The sequence below is a fragment of the Carassius carassius genome, chromosome 38, assembly GCF_963082965.1.
Source record: "Carassius carassius chromosome 38, fCarCar2.1, whole genome shotgun sequence".
In the NCBI taxonomy this organism is placed as follows: domain Eukaryota; kingdom Metazoa; phylum Chordata; class Actinopteri; order Cypriniformes; family Cyprinidae; genus Carassius; species Carassius carassius.
The window spans coordinates 27,239,606-27,266,469 of NC_081792.1; the positions used below are offsets into that span (position 1 = coordinate 27,239,606).

Consider the following 26,864-nt stretch of genomic DNA (forward strand, 5'->3'; position numbering starts at 1 on the left):
TTGCTGATGGAAATTCAGTTTTGCATCACAGAAGTCACATATATATATTATTGTTTTCCTTGTGGTTTTGGAATGCAAAATTGGATTAATCAATATATTGGTCATTAATTTTTTTTAAATGCCACTGAATGCATACACTCACACACAAACATATAGTCAGTTTCACATCCCACACCTATTCTGACCTTCTCTTGTTGGATATTAACATCTCCAGGAACCCCCGTTTTTCCCCGCTTCTGCACTTCGGGTCTGTGAAAGGGATCTGTGGCAGGTCTTCCAGAAACAGAAGACAAGAAAAGCACCAGGCCCAGACGGCGTTACACCAGTCTGTCTGAAATCTGTGCTGACCAGCTGGCCTCCATCTTCACACAAATCTTCGACACATCACTGGAGCTACAGTATGCGAAGTGCTTCAAACGCTCCACAATCATCCACATCTCAAAGAACCCAAAATCACAGGACTTGATGAATATGCAGACCTGTGGCTTTATCGTCTGTGGTCACGAAGTCATTTGAAAGACTGGTGCTGGCCCACCTGAAGGACATCTTTGGATTCTTACTGGACCCCCTGCAGTTTGCCTACTGAGTTAACAGGTCTATGGATGATGCAGACAGCATGGACTGCATTATATCCTACAACATCTAGACAGACCAGGGACTTATGAAAGGATCCTATTCGTGGACTTCAGCTTGACTTTCAACACTATAATCCCAAACCTCCTCCTGTCCAAATTAACCCATCTCTCTGTGTCCACCTTCATCAGTAGATGTGAGACTGGGGAAACTGATGTCAAACAGCTGCACCATCAGCACCATCACTTTCTTCTCTCAGGCAGCCCATCTCATCAACAGTTAACTTGGCAATAAACATGTAATACACGACACTATTCATACATTTATTTATATATAAAAAACATAGTACTTCTTATTCACATTTCCTTGTATTTGTACATAACGCATCACAAATGTCATCTATTGTCTATTTGTATATTGTGCATTGTTTGAAATAGTTGTACTTCTTCTATTTTTATTATCTGTGTCGTGTCGCTGTCTAATCAGTTTAATCAGTTTAAAGCCCCTCTTGATGTTTCTTCAAACCATCAACATCAGGCAAAAATAGCGCCTCGATCACCCCTCCTCCTTTACATCCCTCCCTCTATCTTCCTCTTTTCTGCATCTCAGTCAGTCAGAGGAACATCAGCACAGACAGCCACTCCGACATCCAGCTGTCCGGACGCTGATTCATTTCACCACACACCAGCTCTGGGTGCAAACTCAGAAGGGGGGTTTGGGAAATTGAAAGGCGTCCTAACAGGGCCAGCAAGGACTCTATCTTCAGAGAGGTATGGATTCGCATCTTCTACAGTGTGAGGGGGTTATCTGTTGAAATTGAATTGAAGAGTTTCCTTGTAGTTTACAGGTGGAGTTATGGAGTGTTTTAGAGATGGATGCAAACAGCTGGACTTTTAATTAATGCCTCTCCATTGATTTTGCCCATCAGTTATTCTTGATTTTCATGATTGGTTAGATTAATGCAGCTTCTTGTCTGCTGCTTTCTGTTTTTTTTTTTCTTGACTAGATTGCTTGATCGAAGGCATTGCTGCATGCGATTCTATAGCTATAATTTTCTCTCTAAAAAAATTATTCACATTTTCTTAATGTTTATATACAAATGAGTGGTTTAGAGAAACGTGTGATAAATTAAAATTATAAAAGAAAATTGCATGCAAGCATAAATTTGTGACGTGCTTCATAAAAAAAAGTTTACAGTTTATCATTATTAAATGTTAAGTTTTCATGGTGTCATTTCAATTGACAGTCTACATGGAATATTTGAACTTTAAAAAATGCGTCTGACCTTTGACCTGCAAAAATGTTGGGAAATTCAATTTTTATTGATATGGACACATGCACAAGATTTGGGAGAGTGAATATATATTATGTATAATAAATATGTTTCGTAGAACTTCATAGTAAAAATATGAAGAAAAAAAATGGATTTAGTGCAAATAGTAGTTTTAATGATGATGTGCATATACATAAACACTGTCATGTATTGTGTGTATTTATCAGTATGGTTAAGAATCCAAAAGCATTCTGTATATATTTTTTGTCTTCTGCTCAATGGCTGACAGCTTTAAAAAACATCACAAAAAGCTCAATACTCATTTCTAGATGAGCCTGTTTTCTATGATAATTGCCTTCAGACATCAATTGAGTCAGGAAATTAAAAATTTTACAGGAAATTTATCAGCACTTTCCAGCTTCCAAGACACAGGAAAAGTGCTGACACCAATGAGGCAAAACACCATTTCTGAAACAAGTCAGGTTTCCACAGATTAAATACATTTTATGATGTGATGAGGTAGGAGACATCTCAAGAAAGCCTCATATATAGCCCTGCTTGAATTTAACCATCATTAAAAATGAATGCTCAAAGCTGCTGCTCCTTCTGAGTGCATTAACCGAGTGCATATACATTAACCGCCTTATGTGTTGTTTGCCTAATGTCTTCAAGTCATTATGAAATCAAATGGTCCTACTTATTTTCTTAATACACACTCTCGAGCGTATTGTTAACGATTCATCACTGCAGGCCGTTCAAACGAAAGAAAATAGCTTACTCCAGTATTAGACCTGTTATTTTTATGTCAAACTCGCATTCAGGTTTGCATAATTGTGTTTGCATAATGGTGTGTACTCTACTATGGAAGATAATCTCCACCACGGGTTAAATAATAATAATAATAATAATAATAATTATTATTATTATTATAATAATTGCGACTTTGTATCTCACTTTTTTTCCTTCCTGCAATAAGACAAAAAAAAAAAAAAATCGGTGACAGACCTGTGAGATATAAACTTGCAGTTCTGCAGAAAAAAAGGAGAAATAATCACGTGATATAAACTTTGATAGTTCCGAGTTGACATCTTGCAATTCTCTCAGATGAATTGTGAGATAAAATATGTGAGATTTTATTTTTTATTTTTTTATCCCGTGGCGGAATGGCCTACAGACAATCCAATCTATCGATGGATTAATTCAAGTCACAATTAATAATAATAAAAAAAACTTTCATATCGAATCCGTCATTTTATTTAGAAATACATTTTATTATAAAAATAAAATGGGTTGTGAATCATAATTCACGTTGATTTTAAAGGTGAAATTGGAATTTATAAACCAAACATTTAACCTCTAGATTCATCTGTGTGAGTGCAATCTTCTTAAAAGAGTTTTTATTTTTATTTTAAATTAATTGGACAAAAATATATCTCGGGTCGCTTTGGAGCATTGTTTGAAATGTGTAAATATACTACTTTCTTATTCAGTATCTACACCCTCCCACATAAAAAAAATAGTTTTTTTTTTCCTTTGGAGAAAAAAGTTGAAAACAGTATACACTGATGCTCCACCTGTGGCTTTCTGCGCTCAGACGCGCGTTCATGCACAATTACGCGCGCACTCGTCCTTCTCCACCAACACTTCAATACTTTGTTCCACAGCTCCAAGAATGGGAAAATCAGAGAGCCAAATTGATATCATGGAGAAAAGCACTAAACCGAGGAAGCAGCGCTGGACTGTAGTGGAGATCGGACTGTCTGTCATTGTGCTTCTGATGAGCTGCGCTCTGGCTGGACTCATAGTGCTCTACACTTCAGCTCTGAGAGGTGGGACACTGACGATTTCTGCTGCAGTTCCCCCCAAAAGACCCAAACATTTTTAAGATCTTTGTAATAGGCTACATTAAGAAACAACCTGAATTAATTTGTTTATATCCCACGTGGAGCAGATTGCGCAACATTCCTTTTATAGAAGAAAAATATTTTAAATTAATATTAAAGAATTATATAAATATATATATTTTTACAATTGTGTGTGTGTGTACAATTTATAATTAGTGTTTAATTATAAAACATTTTATTTAAAATAAATATCAATGATTTTTATAATCAGTAATTAATATTACTGTTTTCATACATATATAAATACATTTTAATATTTCTAATATTTTTTATATAAATATTATATGGTTATGTATATATTATATTATAATTCGTGTATTTTATATGAATTATATTTAAAATGAATATTATAAAATAAATAATTGATATGAGTTAAGTAAAAATACAATTCTTAATGCTAGTATTAATTAGTAATATTAATGTTTATATATTTTATAATTATTATAGTTTTTAATTATGATCAAATATTTTATTTATCCATATTTAAAGTGTATAGAGATATCATAAAATGAAACAGTCTGAACACAAATCATTTTTTAAGATCTTGTATTTTTCTCTTATATTTCAGAGCGCTTTAACATAAATGAATCTTCAAAAGGTACAGTATGCTGTGAAGTTGATCATAAATCACATTTTGTGTAGTTTGGCATATTTTATCCACATTGTTCATTTCATTCTGATGTTATGTTTTTTTGTCCTGCCACAAATCCTGTATAATCACTCCATATACCGTACAATATTACATTTTTGGACATAGTATACATTATGTAGAGTATATGTACTACACATAAGCACCGTCTTGAGTTCTATTAGTGATTCAAACCAACGAGTGTCAGGTTTGCAAAATATGCCGATAAGTTTTGATTGATAAGGGAAAGATATAAGACAACTTTGTTTCAGTAAATTGCATAATATAATAGCAGTTTTCCAGTGTTAAGCTGAAGTAATAAGCTCTCTCCGTAGAACGTCTGAAGTGGATTATGTCACATGATCTCAGCTGTGTTTGAGTCAGATATTAACCTCATGCATGTTGTTTATCTCACCACATCATAACAGGGCTGAAATATCAATCAAGCGCTGACAGCAATGTCTGTACAACCCCACAGTGTGTCACTGCTGGTAAGAGCAAATGTCACTCTGAAAGCTTTCATTTTACACCACCTTAAAACTGCAGCTGAAACCTAATGATATTCTATATCTGAAATGATTTCTTATTCAATGATGCAGCGGCCCGACTGCTCCAGAACATGGACCCCAGCGTGGAGCCGTGCCAGAACTTCTATCAGTACGCATGTGGAGGCTGGATAGAGCGTCACGTCATTCCTGAAACCAGCTCTCTTCACAGCGTATTCAATATTCTGAGAGATGAGCTGGAGATCGTACTCAAGGGTCAGTTACATCAACTTCACACAACCACAATGTGTATTATAGGTTTGTGTAGATTTCTTTCAGACAGTGTTATCTGGTTGGTGTTGATCTATTATTGCACAGGAGTTCTGGAGATGGAAAGTGAGGATGATAGAGAGGCCTTCAAGAAAGCCAAAACGCTCTACAGCTCATGCATGAATGAGAGTGAGTACGCATTACTGGGATCTACACATACTCTAGATTATATAGATGAGGTTCTGATTATTAGTATGATGTTATGATCATAATTGATGTCAGAAATATCTTGTAAATTTCACAAATATTTACAAAGAAATGGTAAGTAACACACTGAACTAAACCCGAAATTTAGAAGTATGAATGTTTTAATTTATCTAGAAGCTGGTTGGTTTTAGGGTTATTATGGTTAACCAAAACTAAAACTATTATTTTACGGAAAACGGACCTACAAGTGTTATTTAATTTAACATTTTTGTTAAGTGAAATAAAGCTAAAATGAAACAAAATATTAATATTAGATAAAAAACTTAAACTAAAACAAAATTATACATTCAAATAAAACTATAATAACATATAATTAACAATTGAAATAATAATATATCATTGTTTAACATTTGACTGAAAATGAAGGCCACCTACTAAGTGTCTGTTATGCTGTTTTGCATATAAATCCAGTTGAGTCTCGTCTCTCTGCTTCCCCCTGCAGTTGTGATTGAGCAGCGTGATTCCCAGCCTCTTCTCAGGCTCATTGACAGTATTGGTGACTGGCCCGTGGCCTCTGAGGTCTGGAACGGCACATCAGGTACTAGAGATAGCGGTGGCCATCTCTAATTCACTCTCACAGAGAATGGCAGCATCTTGGGCTTATCTAAATGGGATAAATGCAATCGCTCCAGCAGTGCTGTCGCTGGGTGTTGATAAGACACTAGACTGATGGAAAAGTCCAGTGGTTTTACAGAGCAGTGGCTGTCCCGCTCATCTGTCATGTTTAGGGGGAGATAGAGGAGGGTGAGAGGATAAGAGATTGACCCACTGTGATGCTTGGCTCTGTGGCTTATTATAGACTTTGAGAAGGAGAAGAATAATTAAACATAATAGAAGAAGCTAACTGGAGTACAATCTACACATGTAGACATCAACCTAGACACACACCTGACTGATTTAATATGTGCCTTTAAAGCGATGAATGCTGGTTGTAGAAGCCAATGGAGATGTTTAACCACAACCATAACTGGTCTTTGGAAAACAATCACTCTGTCTTATTATGCAAACAACAGACATACAGAACAACAGAAATTTGAATAATAGTGAAACTAACCAGCCATGATATGCAATGCACTCAGTAATGAAAGTCAGCCGAACAGCATTTGCAACCTTTTTGACTTCTGTAATGTGATGCATTTCTGGGTGAAAAAAGAACAAGAAAAATCTGGGACCCGATTTTATCCATTGGGAATTAATTGGATAATTAAATGGAGAATGGAGCCAAAAAATAAGAAGGGTGGCTAAAAAGTAAAGCCATTTCTTTAGATTTTTTTTTCTTGATTAATCACATGGAGTTAGATTAGAATCATGCATTTACAGAATAAATAGGATTTCATGTTGCAAGATCCCTTAAAATGCTTTAACAAATGCATTTTTTCTGTCCTGTTTTAATGTATTTTCAATGTAAACAGGAAGTTGATTAAAGACATATCAAGTGTATTGTCCTCTTCAGTGAAATGAGAAAAAAAATGCATTTGTTCTATTAATTTTTCACATTTTCCTTGTCAAAGAATTAAATTGGGCAGGCCTACTCATCAATTTCATTGCTTAATTTCAAGGCTTAAGAGAGCATTTATTTTTGCTTTTTGATTAAAATCAAGATTATTCTTAAATATTCAGTCCAACACGTCTGGCCCCGATTCCCAAGTATGGTTGTAGATGTGAGTTGGTTTGGTCTTTATGATGCAACCAATCGGATAACAGCTTTAAAAAAGGGCGTGTGAAACTTTGATTTTATTTGAGAACATATATTTTCCATATTTCTGAAATGTCTCAAATGCAGGACCTTTCTCACACTTTACATGTCCCACCACAGTTTGAAAACCTTTTGGGAGCACACTTAGATATAAAAAATATATATTGCCTCAAAGTGAACAGAAATGGACTAAAAACCACAAATCTCTGATCTCACAGAGCAAGCATGGAGCCTGGAGGACACACTGGCTGTTCTGAATGCTCGGTACAATAAGAAGGCTGTGCTTGAGATGTTTGTGTGGCCAGATGATCGGGACTCCAGCCGCTACATTATCCATGTAAGTTATTGAATATAGTGTATAGTTTATTATTTTGTATCACTAATACAAATGCCATAGTATGGAAAACATAGATGGTAATTATATGTTGACACATTCACAGAATTTCAAAAAAAGTTTTGGCAAAGTTGAAAAATTTTCTCCAGCAACATTAATAGAATGTTCATTTAAACATTAATTTAACATTTTTAAAATGTAACTATAGTACTTGTTTCAGAATGCTCAGAGAACATTAAAAAAATAAAGTTTTCATAACAATGTAAAAAAAATATTTTTTTTTTTTGCTGGGTATAGTAGTACCATGAATTACCATGTATACCATACATTTTTGAATATTGAATCTGTACCAAAAAAAAAAAAATACCAATTTGATGTTATGAGTTGTCATTTTGGTTTTAGTGGCACATCACCTTTAAAACACACAGAATCTAAGTGCAATTTATTTTACCTAATAGCCCCTGATTAAAATGCCATTTGGAGCATGAGCTAATAAAACACAATGTGATTTTTCATTGGATTAATTATGAACATTTCACTATTGGATGATCTCATGCATACTGTACTCAAGCAGCAATTCAGATAATGAATTGACTTTGTCATTAAACCACATCCTTTTGTTTCCACAGGTTGACCAACCAGCACTAGGAATGCCTTCAAGAGATTATTACCTCAGTGATGGGAATTATAAGAAGGTATGTTATGTCATTTTGTGAGACGCATTCTTTCCCTTAAAGGAATAGTACACCCAAAAATAAAAATGTTATGTTTATCTGCTTACCCCCTGGGGACCCAGTATGTAGGTGACTTTGTTTCTTCAGTAAAACACAAATAAAGATTTGTAAGTCAAACCATTGCAGTTTGTCAGTCATATAATGTAAGTAGATCGGAATTGCGGTTTTGAGAGTAAAAAAAAAAACACAAACAAAACCAAATTAAACCCTGCGACACGTGAAGATACATTGATGTGTAAACATATGAAACAACTGGTCTTTGCAAGAACATTAATTGAACATTTACGTAGTTTTTTCCCTCTGATTCACAGCAATGTCTGAACTGTCCTGAGCACGTTCTCAGCAGCCGGCGTGAAACACGTCTTCTTCTTCTTGCTTTATGGTGGATTGCACACTTATAAGTTAATTACCGCCACCTATCTCTCAAATAGACCATTGATACTCTATCTACGTACAATCTCAATTAGGAGTGTCAGTGGTCCATTTGAGAGATAGGTGGCGTTAATGAACATAAGTCTGTGATCCGACGTAAAGCAAGAAGAAGAAAACAACATGTCATGTGCTGGCTGTTGAGAATGCGCTCAGGAGAGTTCAGACATTGCAGTGAATCAGAGGTAAAAAAACAATATAAAATCTGTCTTTACACATCAGTGTCTCGTCAGGAGCCGCAGAGTTTAATTTGGTTTTGTTTGTGTATGTTTTTTTGACTCTCAAAGCCAGGATTCCCATTCACTTCCATTATATTACGGACAGACTGCAACGGTTTGAGTTAAAAAGTCATCTACATCATCTACATCTTTAATAAACATTGAATTTTCATTTTTGGGTGAACTACCCCTTCAATGCTATCATTCTGATCACATGAATCATCATGTATCTCTGTGGGCAGGTGCGTGTGGCGTATCTGGAGTTCATGGTTTCCATAGCAAGGATTGCACGAGAAGACAAGAACTTGACCCAAGAGGAAGAGCGTGTGTGGGAGGACATGACTCAAGTGCTGGAGCTGGAGACAGACATCGCGAACGTGAGTTGAACTGGAGATGGCAAAACACAACAACCAACTTTATAAAATGCTTCTGATACTCTAAATGCCATGCGTAAGTCATGTGAGAGTCAGCTCTGTGCTTCAACAGGCCACGTCACCTGCAGAAGAGCGCAATGACATCACTGTGCTGTACAACAAAATGACACTGAGAGAAGTGCAGCAAACTTTCAACCTCAATGTAAGTGCAAAGGGCAATATGGGAATTTCAATGGAATCTTTTTACTTTTACACTTTGTCCTCCTCAGTCTTTAGTGTAGTGTATCTCTTTATGAAATTTCAGGGCTTTAATTGGACACGCTACGTCCAGGGTATCATGTCTAGTGTGTCAGTAACGGTGCAGCCGGATGAACCCATAGTTGTGTACTGCTCACCTTACCTGGAGAAACTCAGAGATGTTCTTTCCAAGCACAGTCACAGGTGATGTTTCAGTTCATGTAACTGTTTGACACATGAAGAATGTGAGTTATTTCTTCATTGTCATGTCAATAAGAGTAATGGTGATGATAATAATAATAATTTAATATTGAATGAATGTTTGAGTTTATATTGAGGTTTAAGTTGCAAGTATTTGAGCACAAGTTAAGATATTGTCGAGATTTCTTCTAATTCCACCCGCATTCTATTTAATCTCATTGCAGTCAGGAGACACAACTGACTTGTTAAAGAGATCTTATTTAGAAATTTTCCTTCCTACACTTTAATACTCATTTAGATATATGCATGGCAGTTGCTTTGATCCAAACATTGCATCCTTACATTGCATTCAAGTCATCTGTTTTAACATTTATTAATTTATTATTTAATCATATATATATATATATATATATATATATATATATATATATATATATATATATATATAGTATACATTTTTTGTTTTATTTTCATTGTTCATTTTAATTTTCATTTCAGTTTTAGTAATTTATCATATTTATTCGTTTTTTATATTTCTATTTAGCTTTAATTTATTTTAATTTAGTTAAAGTAATTTTCATCTAATAGTTAAATTTATTTGATATATATTTAAATGATATAAAAATGTAGACGTTGCATAGTATATCTTACACATACACATGTGACCTCTGCAGGACTCTGCAGAACTATCTTGCGTGGATGCTCATCATGGAGAGGGTCAGCAGTATGAGCCGGCGCTTCAAAGACGTGAGAGCGCACTACAGAAAGGTCAGCCTCAATCTGAACAATCACAAACCCAGGAGAGCTCTCGTGGCATTTAACTGCTTTTAAAACTGCGTATTGGTGGTCTGTTACTGTTTTAGTCCATTATACAGGTGCATCTCATAAAATTAAAATATCATGGAAAAGTTATTTATTTTTTACATTTAATTCAAAAAAGCTAACTTTCTTATATTCTAGATTCATTGCACACAAGCTGAAATATTTCAAGAGTTTTTTGTTTTAATTCTTAATTTAGTTACAGCTTCGGAAAATAAAAAATTCAGTATCTCAAAAAAGTTGAATATTTTCTCAAAGATCAATCAAAAAAAGATTTCCAAAACAGAAATGTTCAAGATCTCAAAAGCAGGTTTAATTATGAACTCAATACTTGGTTGCGGCTCTTTTTGCATGAATTACTGCTTCAGTGCGGCGTGACATGGAGGCGATCAGATTGTGGCACTATTGAAGGTGTTATTGAAGCCCAGGTGTAACGACTGGGTGAAGGAGTGGCAGGAAGCAAGTACGAGATTAATGATATTTAATGAAAACAATGAAACAATACAATACTGAGACACAAATAATACTGGGAGGAATGCACAGTCCAAGTAAAATATGGAGTTCCCAGAAGGGCCTACCTGCTGATTGTATTCATCAATAAGGGAGTGATCCAGTATATCCCTAGCAGGTACCCAACTCCTCTCCTCCGGATCATAACCTTCCCAGTCCACCAAGTACTGGAATCCTCGTCCCCTCCGTCTCGGGTCCAGAATACGCTTAACAGAATAGGTCGGTTCCCCATCTACGAAACGCGGCGGCGGGGGAACCGGGGTAGGCGGATTAATACGTGAATAAAACACGGGTTTCATTTTGGACACATGGAAGGCGGGATGTATTCTCCTGTACGCTGGAGGTAGTTTGAGGCGGACTGTCACCGGACTAATGATCTTGGTGACAGTAAATGAGCCAATGAATTTGGGAGCTAATTTGTTAGAAACGGAACGGAGAGGAATATTGTTCGTAGAAAGGCACACTTTTTGACCCACAACGTAAACGGGAGGCTTTGACCGGTGGCGATCAGCCTTGGCCTTAGTGCGCTCTCTCATCCGGAGCAGAGTCTCGCGGGCTCTGGTCCAGGTGCGGTGGCACCTCTGGACAAATGCGTGAGCGGAGGGGACCGCGACTTCAGATTCCAGACTAGGAAAAGCTGGTGGCTGGTAACCTAAGCTGCACTGAAATGGAGAGAGGCCCCTGGCTGACACTGGTAACGAATTGTGAGCGTACTCCACCATAGACAGTTGTTGGCTCCAGGAAGAAGGATTCTTGGAGACCAAACATCACAACGTTCTCTCTAAATCTTGGTTGGCTCGCTCAGACTGTCCGTTACTCTGGGGATGATAACCCGAAGACAGACTAACCATCGCTCTTAGCAATTTACAAAATTCTTTCAAAAATTTGGAAATGAATTGGGATCCCCTGTCAGAAACCACGTCTACCGGGAGGCCATGTAACCGAAAGATGTGATCTAAGACAGTGACCGCTGTCTCCTTGGCTGTAGGTAATTTGGGCAAGGGAATGAAATGTGCCGCTTTCGAGAACCGGTCCACTACGGTCAAAACGACCATCATGCCATTAGAGGGCGGGAGGGTGTAATATGTGAAATGTAGTGTAATATGTGACCAGGATCTCGAAGGGATAGACAGCGGTTGAAGAAGTTAGACGACTTACCACTGGCGCAAACTGAGCAAGCCAAAACAAAATCGTGGATGTCACGAGCCATAAGTGGCCACCAGAATCGTTGTATAACTAACCCCTTGGTTCGGCTTATCCCTGGATGACAAGCAACGTTAGAGCAGTGACCCCACTGAATAACTTCGGACCGTAACTCTTCCGGCACAAATAAACGATTCGGTGGGCAACCGGGCGGAGGCGTTACCCCTTCTAAGGCTGTCTTGACCTTCGATTCGACCTCCCATACGAGTGCTGGGACGACTATTTTCTCAGGTAAAATACACTCGGGAGTCACCGGGCGGGCGGAGGGATCAAAAAGATGTGACAAAGACATTTTTTTCAAGAAGATTGACATTTTTGGAACCCGGGCGGTACGACAGAGTAAAATCAAAACGACCGAAAAAAAAGTGCCCACCGAGCCTGCCTGGAATTGAGTCTTTTGGCAGTTCTAATGTACTCTAAATTCTTGTGATCGGTCCAAACAATGAAAGGTACCCCTGAACCTTCCAACCAGGCACCACGTTGGGAAAGAACTGCTCCTCTGATGCGTCGAACTCCACCACGAACTGCCGTGTGGGATCAGGGGCTACAGGGATGGGAGCCGAAACGAAGCGGCTCTTGAGGTTGGTAAATGCAGTTTCGGATGCATCCGACCACCTGAACGGAGTACTGGGGGAGGTCAAGGCTGTCAGAGTCGAGACTAGTTGGCTGAAATTACGAATGAAACGTTGATAGAAATTGGAGAACCCCAGAAACTGCTGTAGGGCCCTACGGGAATCTGGAGATGGCCAATCTATCACAGCCTTAACTTAGTCAGGATCCATAGGTATTCCCTCGGACGAGACGATATACCCTAGGAAGGGGACAGACTGTGCATGGAATACGCATTTCTCCACCTTGACAAAAAGCCCATTCTCGAGTAATCTCTGGAGCACTCGTCTGACGTGTTGAACCTGTTCCTGGAGAGATGAAGAAAAAATCAGTATGTCATCCAGGTAAACATATATAAACTGATCTACCATGTCTCTCAACATGTCATTAACGAGTGCTTGGAAAACCCCTGGCGAGTTCGAGAGCCAGAACGGCATCACCAAATATTCAAAGTGCCCTCTAGGGGTATTAAAGGCGTTTTTTCTTTCATCCCCCTTCCTGATGCGGACCAAATGATAAGCGTTACGTAAATCCAATTTTGTGAATAAGGATGCTCCCTGCGACCTCTCGAAAATTGAAGACATCAAAGGTAATGGATAGGTTTTCTTTATCGTGATGTTGTTCAGCTCTCGGTAGTCAATACAAGGTCGCAGAGAACCATCCTTCTTACCCACAAAAAAGAATCCAGGAAGAGACCAGGAAGGGCGGATGAACCTCGATGCCAAGGAATCAGAAATGCATTTCTCCGTGGCCTCCCTCTCCAGAATAGAAAGAGAGTAAAGTTTGCCTTTAGGCGGAGACTTACCTGGCACTAAATCTATAGCACAGTCGTAGGGACGATGCGGAGAAAGAGAAGCAGCATGGGACTTACTGAACACCTCCTTCAGTGAACACCTGAACACCTCCCGAAGTTCCAGGTCGATTAGGCCGTTGAGCGTTGGGGGCAGCTCGAGGAGGTAGATCTCCTTTTGAACACGGTCGGCCAGCCCATGCAGGAATTGATCCCACTACGCCGCCTTGTTCCACTGGCACGCGGCCGCCAGGGTGCGGAACTGAATGGAATAGTCCGCCAGCAAATGATGTTCCTTGTTTGAGGTCCGAGAACTGGTGAGCGGCCTCCCTGCCAGCCGCAGCTCGATTGAACACCCGTTTCATTTCTTCTGAGAGGGAGTGGAACGAGGCGCAACACGGATGTTGATTCTCCCACACCGCCGTCCCCCATAAGGCGGCCCTGCCAGAGAGTAGGGTAAGAGCAAACGCAACCTTGGACTCCTCTGTCGCGAAGGTGCGGGGCTGCGATGCAAAATGCATGGAACATTTGTTAAGGAAAGTCTTGCAAAAGTTTGGCTCACCGGAGTAACTCTCTGGCGCCAGAAGTCGCGGCTCTGGCAGGAAGTGGTCCTGGGAGGTCTCCCGGGGACGGGCGGCGCAGGCGGTGCGGTGGGCGCAGTGGGAGAGGTGAGTTGATGAATCTGCTGGGTGAGCTCGGACACCTGTGTCACCAGCGCTTGAATCGCACGTCAGGTGTTCACGATGCTCCCCTGCTGCTGATCCATGTGGTTGACGCTGTGGTGAATGAATTCAGACAGTGAAGTGGTGCTCGCTGCTTCCATGTTGGGGTGAGAGCGTTTTGTAACGACTGGGTGAAGGGGTGGCAGGAAGCAAGTGCGAGATTAATGATATTTAATGAAGACAATGAAACAATACAATACTGAGACACAAATAATGCTGGGAGGAATGCACAGTCCAAGATGGTGGTGATGAATGACGAATCCGGAAGGCGGAGGTGAGTTGGCAGCAGCAGAGGGTGACACAGGAACTGCGGGGAAGCGAGCCGAAGGTAAGTGGTGTTGCTTGGTGGTGGGTTGCGTAGAGTGGACGGGGTTCCGGGAGACACGGACATCCAACACAGAAACACACAAGAAAGCAAAGCATAGGTCACAAACATGAATCAACGCTCTCACGAACACAAGACGCTAGACAAGCCAATATATATCGATGGGTAATGAGTGACAGCTGTTGCTGATGACAATTAACGGAGACGCCAACAAACTAATCAGTGCTGACGCGTAAGACACAGACTTCACCCACAAAGTGCAAAACCCAGAGATCACGGTTTACCAACCGTGACACCAGGTTGCTTGGATAGCGGTCTTCAGCTCCTCTGTATTGTTTGTCAGATGTTACTTATCTTCCTCTTCACAATACCCCATAGATTCTCTGTGAGGTTCAGGTCAGGTGAGTTGGCTGGGTTCAGGTCAGGTGAGTTGGCTGGCCAATCAAGCACAGTAATATCATGGTCAGCAAACCACTTGGAAGTGGTTTTGGCACTGTGGACATGTGCTGAAGTCCTGCTGCAAAATGAAATCAGCATCACTATAAAGCATGTCAGCAGATGAAAGCATAAAGTGCTCCAAAATCTCCTGGTAGATGCATTGACTTTGGACCTGATAAAACACAATGGAGCAAAACCAGCAGATGCCATGGCTCCCTAATAATCACTGACTTCAGAAACCTCACTGGACTTTGGATTCTCTGCATCTCGTCTTCCTCCAGACTCCAGACCTTGATTTCCAAATAAAATGCTAAACTTACTTTCATCTGAAAAGAAGACTGTGGACCACTGAGCAACAGTCCAGTTCTTTTTCTCCTTACCCAAGGTGAGATGCTTCTGATGTTTTTTTCTGGTTTAGGTTTGGCTTGGTTCTAGGAATGTGACAGCTGTAGCTCTTTTCCTAAAGACTCTTGATGCACTGACTCTGACTTCAGTCCACTCCTTGTGAAGCTCTCCCAGTTTTTTTCTGACAATCTTCCCAAGGCTGTGGTCATCCTTGTTGCTTTTGTACCTTTTCCTACCAAATTTTTTCCTTCCAATCAAATTTCTATGAATATATTTCGATACAGCACTCTGTGGTCTAATTTTTCTTGGTTGCATTATGTGTTCCCTCAGGCTTTGCATGGCACTACAGTAGAGGAGGCCAGGTGGAGAGACTGTGTCCGTTATGTCCAGGGCAACATGGAGAACGCCGTCGGGGCTCTGTACGTCCGGGAAACCTTCTCTGGAAACAGCAAACACATGGTAAGAATAAAACATCAAACTGGCCTGCAGAAACACACCACTAGACAAAACAGGAACATCCTCCCTCAAAACATCATCTTATCAGCTATTATCAGATCGATGTGTATTGTTTGGGCGGTTCTGATCAGGATTTCAGTAATTTGACAGTAAGTCAACTCAGTTTATTAAGTCAGGATGAATGATCCTAAATTATTTTATATATAACGTTACTCTGCATGGCATGTATAGATGTGGTGGCTTTATAAAGTTTTTCTAGGACAGTCACAAAACAATAACAGTCAAAATGCACCTTTTTTATGTTCTTTATGATTTATCCATGCACATTATTCTGAAGAAATATACAGTATAGGTTTGTCCTCATTTCATCAAAACAACTTTCCTTTTCAGCAGACATCACATAGTCCTCCGTATAATTTCATGATATGCCCACTAAATAATGAAGAAAGAGTTGAAAAAGTTTTGTAATGTTGACTTTAAATGTGTCTCTGCACTGTTGTTCAGGTACGTGAACTCATCAAGAAGATTCAGGAAGCTTATGTGGAAACGCTGGAAGAACTGAGCTGGATGGATGAACAGTCCAAGGAAAAAGCCAGGGAGAAGGTCAGATGCTATTAATGGCCACAACTCCTGCACTGCAAAAAACTATTTGTTGAGTTAACGTAAAAAACTTTGTTACCCTGCTGTCTTGTTGTTCGGTGTGATGCAGTTGTTTCAACATATGCTTTTGAGTTATACTAGTTCATTCATTCATTCAACATTCAGGTTAGTTGAGGATCAATAAATTGAATCTTTTCTGGACAATTATGTCTGCACAAAAATTTAAATAAGGTGAAATGTCAAAATCTCAGAATTTCAGAATTCCTTTTTAGAGTGTGATGAAGTACATTTATTTCTGGAGTTTATTCATTTATCCTAGGGATTTCCATTAGTTTTTTGTGAGCTGAACATCTTTGACCTAAAATATTTACTTTACTATGTTATATTAAATAAGGTATTTTTGTTTGTTTTTATTGTGAAGCACTTTAAGCTGAATTTCTTCTATGAAAGGTGTTATTTAAACCATAAAATGTATTATTATTATTCGCTCCTACAATCTACAAGTTGTTCTCGCTTTCCAAACGCCTGTTTTCCATTGTTTTCCATGTTTTGCAGGCCATGGCAATATCAGAACAGATCGGTTATCCCGACCACATCCTTGAAGAGGAAAATAAGAAACTGGACGAGGAATACACACACGTAAGGACACTCGGAGAACTTTGACCTCTAAAGAAACTACCATTCAAACCAACTAATATCTCATTGGCATGAATACATGAATGATGACAGAAATACTTCTGTGTGATTATCTGTCTCTCTCTGTCTGCTCTCAGCTGAATTTCAGTGAAGAGAACTATTTTGAGAACATTCTGGAAAACCTGGCAGCCTCAGCCCAGAAAGGTCATAAAAAGCTGAGGGAGCCAGTGGATCCTGACATGTACGAAACTTAAAAAAAGAAATGCTAGAATGCAAGAAAGAGTTTTTTTTAGTTATTCTCTTTGTCTCTGTGAATGTTTTAGGTGGATTATTGGTGCGGCTGTGGTCAATGCTTTCTATTCACACAACAGAAACCAGATTGGTAAGTCCATAGCCATAAAGTCAGAAATAACATTATATTGTATAACAAAATATTATATAGAATATTATATAATAATAATAAAAAACATTCTACTCGAACAAGAGAACCAGGATTGGTAAATTCATAGTTGTATAATCAGAAATAATATTCAATTGTATAATATAATAATAAATTAATAATAAATAAAAAAATTCAATAAATTACTAAATTAAAAATGTTTAACTCTCAAAACAGAAATTTGATTGTAAGCTCACAGCCATATAGTATTATATAATATAATATACAATATTCTATAACATTTATTTATAAATTGATAATACATTTATTAATTAAATAACAAAAATAAAAATGTGTCTAACTCTCACAACAGAAACCACATTTCTAAGCTCACAGCTTAGAAATTAATATAATATAATATAATATAGAATATTACATAATATATAACAATAAATTGATAATGAATGTAAAATTGAAATAAATTGCAAAAAAAAAAAAAGTGTTTAACTCTCACAACAGAAAATAGATTGGTAAGTCCGCATCCATTTTGGCAGAAATAATATAGTGTGCTGTATAATATAATATAGAATTTAATTTAATATATAATAATACATTAATAATAAATCTAAAAATTACATAAACTACAAAAGAATGTGTTGAACACAACAAAAACTATATTTAGAAACTATTAATATGTTCTATTTTTCAACATACAACGTTATATAATATTTAATATTAACTAAATAAAAAAAATAAAAAAATAAAAACATGTATTTCATAAAAAATTTATTTAGTTAGTTCACAGACATATAGTTAGAAATAATATTCTATACGATAATATAATATTCTATCCTGTATTCTATGATATATTAATAATTTTCTTTCATCGATTTACCACAAATGGACAAAAAACAAACAAAAACAAACATTAAAATCATAAAGATTAATGAATGCACACTATTATAGCTCCACTTTAGAAAACCTTCAAGCATATCTACAGGAAAGAGCCTTTCCAGGTCCACTATAGCTAGACCAGCACAGACCAGTCTAGTCCAGTATGGAGATTCATGAATCCTTCCAACAGAGAAGGCCAAAACCGCAGGACTAAAAAAAGCAGCGTTTTCCAAACGTGAGTCTTCTGTGAAGTATTAGTTCTGGTCAGATTTCTCCTAATCTGTTGAGGGCTCTCAGTATGAACGCTTTCTCAGCCCATTATCATAATGGCTCTAATGCCTGTAGTGCTTTTCTCTTGTAGATTAAACAAAGCTAGTTTCAGCCTCCACTGCCCACAAAGCTTGTGTTTCCAGAGGTGGACTGCGGACGGCGAGTACACGCTGTTCAGCCTGGGTTAATCCCAAAGACTGTATAAAGTTAATAGAGAGATTACAAAAGCCAAGTGATTATGCAGATTTTCAGTGGGAGAAATTTCCACATAATTACTCTTAGATAGCACATTTTAATGTTCCTGGACAATCTAGGAAACACTTCGAGCTGAATTGCCATTTGAGAGACAACTGCTGGCACAAAGTCAGCTCTGCTATAGCTGGAGGACGAGACACAACAGAGACGTTTCTGTCCTTCTAATATAGCTTCTGCGCTCTGATATACACCATTACCATCACATTAAAGTCTTGTGGAGACTCTTTAAAAGCACTTTTCACACTGTTTTTGGTATCTAATGTGTCCACTAACATTTGAACTGTCATTTTTCTGAACTTGTTCAGACCTAAATCAGCCAAAGTACCAGCACAAAAACACGCTCGGCACAATATTGATTAATTATCGTCATCAAAAAAGAAAAAGTTATATTGAGATATCCTTTTTGCTTAAATGCACATATTTATATTATATTATAACATGTTTTGTAAAGTTTGACTGGATATTTGCATAGCTTGACTGAAAATGATGCACAGTAAAAAATATTTTACCTCGATTTTTCAGTTTTCTTCTAACATTACATGTCTCATTTACCACATTGTTGACATTGCTTTTCTTATGGTTAGAAAAGTAGCTAACCTTTGAAATTAACATTATTTGGGACAAAATTGTTGGTTTTTGCCACAACTCAGCACTGGTAACTGATTTAAATCATTTTTACACAATAATGAAATCTTTAAAATATATATAATCAGAATTCATACATGCATATATAATAAATCATGCATTAAATATAAATGTGTGCTTTTTATATATATATATAAAAGTTCTTTGTTGAATATAAAAGAACTTTTAAGTTCTTTTCAAGTTCTTTGTTGAATATAAAAATAATAATAAAATATATATATATATATATATATATATATATATATATATATATATATATATATATATAAATATGTAAATGTGACCTTCAGAGTAATTCTAAGAAAAAAAAAAAACCTGAAATCTGTTTTAATTAAAAATATGACATAAAAGTGTCCAAAGATAACACTCTGTTACTGTTAAAATTAGTTGTTTTCTTGTGACTCAATTAGTATCTCAAAAACACATTTCCTGGTCAATTACCCAGGCATTATGCTGAATTGCATCTCTTTCTATGCACCCATCTTTCTTTCAGTGTTTCCTGCTGGCATTCTCCAGCCTCCATTCTTCAGTGAAAAACAGCTGCAAGCTCTAAACTTTGGTGGAATTGGGATGGTTATAGGACATGAAATCACTCATGGATTTGATGATCAAGGTAATATGCATCTCATCTGATGGATTGTACCAAATATCAGTTAGCTGTGGATGAAAAAAACAGTGTGGCAAAAGAGCAACCACAAAGCTTGTTTAAAATACGACCAAAAATGTTCCAAAAAAATGAAATATTTATTTTCACAGGCCGCAGTTTTGACAAGGATGGAAACATGTACAACTGGTGGAGTAACTTCTCTGCCGAGCGCTTTGAGGATCAATCTAAATGCATGGTGGAGCAGTACGGCAAATTCAGCTGGAAACTTGCAGGAGGCCAAAATGTAAGAAGAACTTCACTCAGTAGGATGGAAAGAATCTGTATATGAATGCTTAAAAATGAACGAATAACAAATATATGGTTTGTACCTCCAGTACTTGCAGTATGTGCATGCTTTTAGCCCAATCTAAGAATTTCCACTGCCCTTAAATAAAAAAAATTGAATGTAATTAGAATGTTTTTTTTTTTTTTTTTTTTTTTTACAAACTTTGAAAATGACTCGTTATTTAGTCAAGTCATCTTCGCTTACCCCACTGGCATTTTTCTGCTTAATTTATTGTTTTTAGGTTTTTTTTTTTTTTAAATATGGCAATACATTGACTGCATTCTCCGGATTTTGCTTCTTTTAAGGATGTTTAAATACTTTTCCTGGCTTTTATAAAATGTGCCAGCAATGTCTCAAACTGCATTTATATTTAACACAACATCAGTCTATCAATTCTTCCTAAACCTATAATATCCAAATATAATATACACATTCACTCTAAATAATGATTTTCTTACTTAGTATTTTTGTCTTGTTTTCTAGTATAAATAACTAAACATCCTTAAATAAAGATACCTTTACTTGAGGAGTATAATGACTTAAAATGTTAAGTCTTGTTTTCTGAAAAATGTATACAAATTTAGTTTTGCTTAAGAAAAAATATCTGCCATTATAATAAAAATCTTAATCTTAATTCAAAGGGAAAATCTTTTTTTTTCTTGCCCCATTGACAGATATTATTATATTTTGTTAATCAAAATAAAGTTGAAATAAAAGAAAATATAAATATTAGATAAAAAAAACTAAACGTAAAAAAAAACTTAAGTTGCAGTATTAAAATTATTAAACTAAAATTAAAAAGCAAATTATATATATATATGTGTGTGTGTGTGTGTGTGTGTGTGTGTGTGTATAATTTAAAACTAATAACAGAATTACTAAAAAATAAAATAAAATTTTAAAGTATTCAAAAAAAGAGCACTGAAAATATCAAATTAAAAGCTGATTTTAAATATTAGTAAATACTTTAATATCATAGAAATAATAGTTAAATAACACTGAACATTTTTACACTAATGTTGTTGCAGGTCAGTGGCATCACAACACTAGGAGAGAATATTGCTGACAACGGTGGCGTTCGTCAAGCATATAAGGTTTGTATAATTAGTTGCCTATAAACAACTAGAAACACAGTGAGAACTGCTTACATCTAAAATACTCACATTTTCATCAGAACATGTAGAACTCGGTTTATGTGAGTTTGATGTTGTGTGTGTGACATCAGGCGTATATGAAGTGGGTGGAGAGGGAGGGCGAGGAGCCCCGTCTTCCCGGACTGGAAATGGATCACAAACAGCTCTTCTTTCTAAATTTTGCCCAGGTATGAATGACATCCACTTTAGGACGCCTGCATGTGCTCCCCTTGATGCCCATGCAAGGTCAGTCTCGCAAGGAGCATAACAAGCTAAACTGACACATCTTAAAAGACACAGGTGCTGCTTAACCTCTGTAAAAAATACATAATCGCAGGCTCTCTATAATGTGCTGAATGCAAGAAATCAGTGTTTGAATCATGCCATCCGATGGGATGAGTGCTGCTTTGAAGGACGTGGATTTAAATGTCATTATTTGGATGGGCACACTTCAAAATATGTGCTAATAAAATAACAAAATGTGTTCATTTGTTATTGGCTTATTTTTATTGAATATAAAAATGTCTCATGCTTTCTGTAGGTCTGGTGTGGTGCCTGTCGCCCTGAATACGCCATTCAGTCCATCAAAACTGACCCACACAGCCCTCTGGAATACAGGCAAGAGCTTTTTGCCACATTTGTGAATTAAAGATGAAAATCGTAAGTCATACTTAAACATGGCAGTGCATTAGATAACATGCACAAGCTATTAAATGCATTTAAATATAGCAAAAACAAACTTTTGAAGGGTAGTGTATATTATACATATACAAAGCAACTTTTCTCTCCCTTAACCAATTTTTAATAGATATGGAAATAATATGCAATACATATATATTTTTGCAACCTGTTCAAGCAAAATGAGTGGCATGTTTTTTTGTTTTTAACAGGGTTCTAGGGTCCCTCCAGAACTTTGAGGCATTTTCTGAAGCATTTCATTGTGCACGAGGAGCTCCCATGAACCCCGAAGAGAAATGTCGAGTGTGGTAACCTGCCGGCGGATTCACGGGAGTCTGTGTATATTATAGGAACCAGGCAGCGGTTAGGAGAGCTTGGATCATATTATGTTGTGTCTGTTAATCTGATGTGTCAGACACTACCAAGGTGTTAGACACCTACATGTGTGACTGCATAGATGTCTACTGTGAACTTTCAAATGTGCACATATAACCGAGTGCAGGCGTCGTGAATGTGCACAGTGAGGGTGTTGTTTTTCTGAAAAAGAGGCATGCTTTTTCATTATCTATAGGTCTTGTTTGAATATTTACAGGTTTCTTTTGACACTATTAATTTTGGCATTGAAAAACATGTGTTAACACAATAGTTTCATTGTAACGAAAGGCTTATTGACATCAGATTTATCCAGATTATGTAAATGGATAAATCCCTCGGTTGGCTTTCGATTCTGACGGCTCTCCAATAATATATTTGTTGTGCTTGAACGAACCCAAAAAGAGCCAACAACTGGAGGCTTGGAAGCCGATGGAGATTGTGGTTTGAATAAAAACCAGTCAAGGCATCATGTTTCGTTTCATAATAAGCAGCCTTGAAATATTTTGATTATGCTATAAGAAATATTATTTTCTTTTCCAAAGCATGCAGCGTAAAGAGGCAAAAGCTGGAGTCCTATTGACTGCTGTTTTCCCCAAAAAAATCCTAATGTATATGTGCGAGCTACAGTACATTTTTCTAAAGAATCTGTCATTCTTTAAAATCGAGGGCTTAGCGTTATGTAAAAGGGTCCATGTTTAAAATTACATGACAACCTTAAGACTGTTAAAACCATATTGCTTCAGGCTTTGTGTGTTTTTGTCCGTAAAAATAGCCTCGATTCATGGCTGCCTTGCAATTACGTGACAGGCTTCTGGTAAAGCCAGCAGATAATGGCAGGAAGTGCTGCAATACAGGAATGAATTAGACACAACGGGTCACTCAGACTGATTGTTTGTTTCATATAAGTTGTTCGTTCTGCCAGGGAGCATTTCTGTTCATTGCGAATGTCAACACAATGCTTTAGCATGTTTAGGGACAAGGATCAGATCCAGAGAGACTGAGGGAGCTTTAACTGTTCAATCCTCCTGGTTTGGTTTTCATTCGGGATTCTTAAAAACAGCTGAAGCATTAAGATACAGGAAGATATATATATATATATAGATATTATTATTATTATTTTTTTTTCAGATCAAGATAATTTTGTAATCATTTTTTTGTTTTCATAATTGAGTTGTAATACTCTTCAACCATTTTTGTTTGATTATGGTCATTGGTGTAAATGTTCACGTCACATAACTCTGCTGGAAAAACAGGTTAAATTGTTTGACAAATTTGAAGAGATTTATTTTTTCATTGTAGCTGTTTTTTTACTGGTCTACTAACTGTAACCAGCTAGGAAAAGACCAGGTCAAACTCCAGCTGATGAATCACACTCTTAAAAATAAAGATGCTTCAAGCGATGCCATAGAAGAACCATTTTTGGTTCCACTAAGAACCATTCAGTCAAAGGTTCTTTAAAGAACCATCTCTTTCTTACCTTTTTGTAATCTAAAGAACCTTCTGTCGCCACAAAGAACCTTCAAACAGAAAGGTTCTTCAGATGTTAAAGGTTCTTTATTGAATCATTTAGACGAAATAAGGTTCTTCTTTGGCATCTTGAATCACATTTATTTTTAAGAGTGTATCTAAACTACCAATTTTTTTTGCTTATATGGTCATTGGTGTGAATGTTCACTTAAACCTGGTGCAAAATACAGGTCATACCACCATAAAGTGGTTCAGTTGCTTTTGCATTTATCCAAAGCAACTCTTAGTGCATTCAGGCTATACATTTTTTTACCAGTATGTGTGTTCCCTGGGAATTGAACCCATGATCTTTTGCACTGCTAATGCAATGCTCTACCACTAAGACTAACCAGACTTGCACAGATGTGTCAACCAGGTCAAAGTCCTGCTGATGAATCATCTAGACTAGTTTGAACCAAGTCCAAATCACATAAAACCACAAACTATCTTGATTTTTCAGCAGGGAATGTGTAATTTTGTACATAAATGTGGCATGTAACATCAAAAAGTTTACGGTTAAATTTTTAGAACATGGTAGCTGGTAACACTTTCCAGCCTGGCCAGGATGGTCTACCAGGCCAATGACTATCTGATGAACCATCAATACTAACTCCAACCAACTATAAAAGCACATAAACCATGATTTTTCAGCAGGGAATATGTAACCAAAAGGATTCATTATGCAAAGTTCTCCCTCAAGGATCTGTCGGCCAGTGGGCTGGTAATTTTAGGCAAAGTCAAATCTCTTAATTTCATAAATTGATCTGAGATGTGGGTTAATGGGGCAGCGGAGGTTCATGTGTTAGCTGGAGCGTAGCGGACGAAGCGACAGGCAGCAGTTGTCTCTCAAATGGACACTTTTTATCACATTAGAAATCCGGTCAAGGCCGGTGACTGTTATTTTCCATCTTGATTAAGCAGTTATGACAGCAGAACTAAAGAGCTGTACAGGACAGAAGAAAAATGAGATGCTGGAAAAGATCAAACGGATGTCAGGAGAAGAAATGCTTTGTCAAGTTTTCTGAAAGCTTAGAGTCAATATTGACTTGCCTTGGGTTATTGATTATGACTGTTATCTCTCACGACAAAGACTTTGATCAATTGAATGTTCATATCTACCTTTGAAGCTTCATTGATAGCCAATCGACACCACTGTTATGGCACGTACTGTTTGATGCACATGAGACGAGCGATATATTGAATGCAAGCAACTTTGGTACAAATAAATTAGGACTTCATAGTGATGAATTGTCAAATAAAACATTATTAGTGCATGCATTTTCCAATGCAACACCTGACCCAGACAACAAATGCAGCTCTGCCTCTTCATTAAAAATCTAAATCGGAAATATTTGAGCTTTTACTAGGGTAGATACTAGCGTGTACAGAATCCAGTGTGATTCAGAAACAATACCTGTATAAAATTTCATTTATGTACAGTTGATTTACTTGCCAATGACGTCAATGCTATAAAGGTGCATTATGGCAAAATATGTTACATATGAATATGCAACACTAGCAACTCCATAATTGCATGCATACATCAACCAGACACCTATTTGTGCATTTTTATCTGGCCTTGAGGCATTTGTTTATATTGCGAACTAATAAAATGAGGTGTAATGTGAATTACCTGTACTTTATACTGCATTAAAGAACAACATATTTGTGCCAAGGATTGCTGATGTGCTTTTGAGCAAATCTCATTTTAAAATAGCCATTTTGTATCCTGTGAAATTAAATATAAAAGCCACCCTCTGTGATTGTTTATACGACTGCCTTGAAGAAATCTGACCTGAAGGGAAAATAAGTAGCTATCAAATACTTTGGCAAGTGTGAACTGTAAAAAATAAAAATAGCATTTGTGTGCATTTTTAGCATGTAGCTGGTTTTGAAGGCGTTTCATTAGAAATAAGCGTATCATCATTATTATTATTATATGAATTATAATTAATTCTGAAATCAGGAATTATGTACTTCAGTGCATTATGGAACAATCGTCAGACACAAGAATGATTTACAATTGGGTTTTACAGATTCTGTTGTTATTTTTTACATTTTATTTTTCAGTTCAAAGATGTTCGTATCTCATGAAAACATGTCCGGGTTATGTTTCGCCACAAAATCAAAAGAAGAAAAGTACAGGTATATCCATAAACTTTTCTTTATGTCCAAAATGAACCCTGTTTTTGGACTATTAAATATTATATATCTGTGTGTGTGTCAATGTCAAGACATTTTTTATTTATTTATTATGATTGACACTTAATTTTTATTTTTATTTTGAGGTTGAAATAGACATGTTCTTTGCATGTTTTGTGAGATTCTCCCTCATATTACAATATGCCACATGACCACAGATGCTGCTATATGAATATGTCTGGGGCTGGTCTTATTCTGTATACATAGACATGTTGACTTTTGAAACGCCTCAGTTAATAGTTACTGACAGAACTGCTCTTGATATTACATGGGAAACCATATACCTTTTAATGACTTTCCAAGTGAATGCCTTGTAATTATATTGTTCTGCCAATACTGATTGTTCAAGCAAAAATATATGGCTTAAAAATGTTATTTAGCTACATTAAACATTGAAATATTGTTATGATATATATGAAATTATGTAAGCTTCAAAAATAAACTTATATAAAGCAACAAATATATTCTGCATCCATTGTTTTTTTTTTTAAACATTGGCATACATTAAAAACACAAATA

At 36.8% G+C, this 26,864-nt stretch overlaps 1 protein-coding gene across 1 annotated transcript; it reads left to right on the forward strand.

The window, feature by feature from the left end:
- The first annotated feature begins 1,209 nt into the window (after window positions 1–1,209).
- Window positions 1,210–23,182, forward strand: LOC132119106 (membrane metallo-endopeptidase-like 1). The gene is made up of 24 exons (XM_059528859.1): window positions 1,210–1,343; window positions 3,511–3,675; window positions 4,319–4,348; window positions 4,807–4,869; window positions 4,978–5,139; window positions 5,242–5,322; window positions 5,843–5,938; window positions 7,315–7,433; window positions 8,060–8,125; window positions 9,054–9,188; window positions 9,298–9,387; window positions 9,490–9,626; window positions 10,298–10,391; window positions 15,715–15,843; window positions 16,345–16,443; window positions 16,996–17,079; window positions 17,214–17,317; window positions 17,400–17,458; window positions 20,013–20,132; window positions 20,276–20,409; window positions 21,480–21,545; window positions 21,677–21,772; window positions 22,126–22,202; window positions 22,475–23,182. The coding sequence occupies exons 2-24, from the start codon at window positions 3,519–3,521 to the stop codon at window positions 22,572–22,574; spliced, it is 2,298 nt and encodes a 765-aa protein (XP_059384842.1). The 5' UTR covers window positions 1,210–1,343; window positions 3,511–3,518; the 3' UTR covers window positions 22,575–23,182.
- Window positions 23,183–26,864: the final 3,682 nt, after the last annotated feature.